At 31.0% G+C, this 1,824-nt stretch overlaps 1 protein-coding gene across 1 annotated transcript in view; it reads left to right on the forward strand.

Annotated features, from left to right (window-relative positions):
* Window positions 1-1,824, forward strand: part of CTNNA2 (catenin (cadherin-associated protein), alpha 2) — a gene marked incomplete at its 5' end in the record, with an annotated part of 100,964 nt that overhangs the window by 59,253 nt on the left and 39,887 nt on the right. The window contains one exon of the mRNA XM_008575116.1: window positions 1,501-1,606. Coding sequence (XP_008573338.1) covers window positions 1,501-1,606 — 106 coding nt within the window. The remainder of the gene's footprint in view (window positions 1-1,500; window positions 1,607-1,824) is intronic.

A 1,824-nucleotide genomic window follows, 5' to 3' on the forward strand; every position in this document is an offset into this window, starting at 1 on the left:
CAAAAAAAAAAAAAAAAAAAAGAATAAAAAAAAAAGGAAATTTATTCAGAGATAATAATAAAAATTATATTGGGAATAGGAGCCAGATTGTCACAGAATCTTTAATCATCCACATTATACAAAATTCACATGTGAAATCACTGTCCACATTATAAAATGTAAATAGCAGCGAAAAATCAATGTACTTTGTGGAAGAGTTAATGTTACTCCAACAAAATGAAATGTCACGTTTTGAATATCTCTATATATGTGTCAAACATGAAGATAGACCCGGTAGGTCTAGCTACTAGCGCATAAAAATGCCAGAAGGGGAATTAAGAGCAAAATGAAATAAAATACCTATTATTTACATTTATTTACTGAAAACCATTTTAAGACTTCCATTTTATAAAATGTTATTACATAACAATGGTGATCACTGCCCACTCTATATAACCCTATTGTCTAAATAAATCTCTTCTGAGTATTTTTTCTCTACTTTTCACCACATTTCTAACTACAGGAATGCAATCTTGTAGCCTTAAAAAAAAGCATTAATTTTTAGGTGCACATAAGGAGACCAGAATAAGTAACAATGCTAAAAATAAGAATAAAAATATTTAATCTATTTCTTATCTCTCAAGAAAAAAGAAAGAAAAAATTACAAGTCACATTTTTAAAAAGATTTATGATGTAGCATAATTTACTTTCTTTTTATAATAAATATTTAAAGGACATATAATATTAAACAGTTCACCTAATTTAAAACCTTACATGAAAATATTATGGTGATGGTTTGGAAACATAAAGACGTTTACATAATGTTTTGTGTGTTCCTTCATAAGTCAGTACAAGAAATACACAAGGAAGCAAAATTCTGAAACTTCTGAAATTCTGGTCGTGTAGTTCTGTGTACAAGAGACTATTATTTCCCAAAGTGCCAAACTGGACTTAAAAATTAATGTAATCTAAAAAGGCTAGACATGGTATGGAAGACAAGGCATGTGCATTTATTTTGGGTGGACTGTGCTTAAAATTTACAGTTTATCTCTTATGACCTGTAAAAGCATGGATAAGTTAATTTACCATTTGTGGCCTATTTTATTTTTTTCTAAAATGGGAATGATGATACCTACTTGCTAGGGTTGCTATGAAGACAGAATAATGAAGTGTGTGCAGTAGCATTAGATACATGGTAAGCATTTATATATTTAATTTTCATTGCTCTTCTGGTGATCGTCTTTTTAAATTGACTAATGTTTTAAAATACAGATATTAATGTAAAGGATAAAATGAACATGTAATTAAAATAGGAGAAAATAGTCCCCAAAGAGAACGGAAATAAACAGGGCTGTAAATAAACATGTAAATTGAAACAAATCAAGAAAACATTCAAAATTCCAAGAAGGTGGCCAGTGCTAAATTCAATTCAAAACCAGAGTCCTGGACGAAAGATACTGTAGGTTTGTCTATTTTCCATCATTATGTAGATTTCTAATTATATTTTCTATGTTGTTTCAGAGGCAAAGGCCCATTGAAAAATACATCTGATGTGATTAATGCTGCCAAGAAAATTGCTGAAGCAGGTTCTCGAATGGACAAATTAGCCCGTGCTGTGGCTGATCAGGTAATATAAGAGCAACATGCTCAGTGCACTCATTAATTAGCATGTGGGTTCTGAAATCAGTTTTATGCACCCTATAAAATACTTCTAAAGAATAAATTGTGGGTAATCACTAGCATTTTACAAACTGGCCTCTGCCTCTGCTGAGACTGCATTGATGACAAAAGTGGTTTCACTCAGGAGAGACTCCTAAAGCCTGTGACCAAACTTCCTTAAGAAAG

This window comes from Galeopterus variegatus, unplaced genomic scaffold (assembly GCF_000696425.1).
Source record: "Galeopterus variegatus unplaced genomic scaffold, G_variegatus-3.0.2 Scaffold1137, whole genome shotgun sequence".
Taxonomy (NCBI): Eukaryota; Metazoa; Chordata; class Mammalia; order Dermoptera; family Cynocephalidae; genus Galeopterus; species Galeopterus variegatus.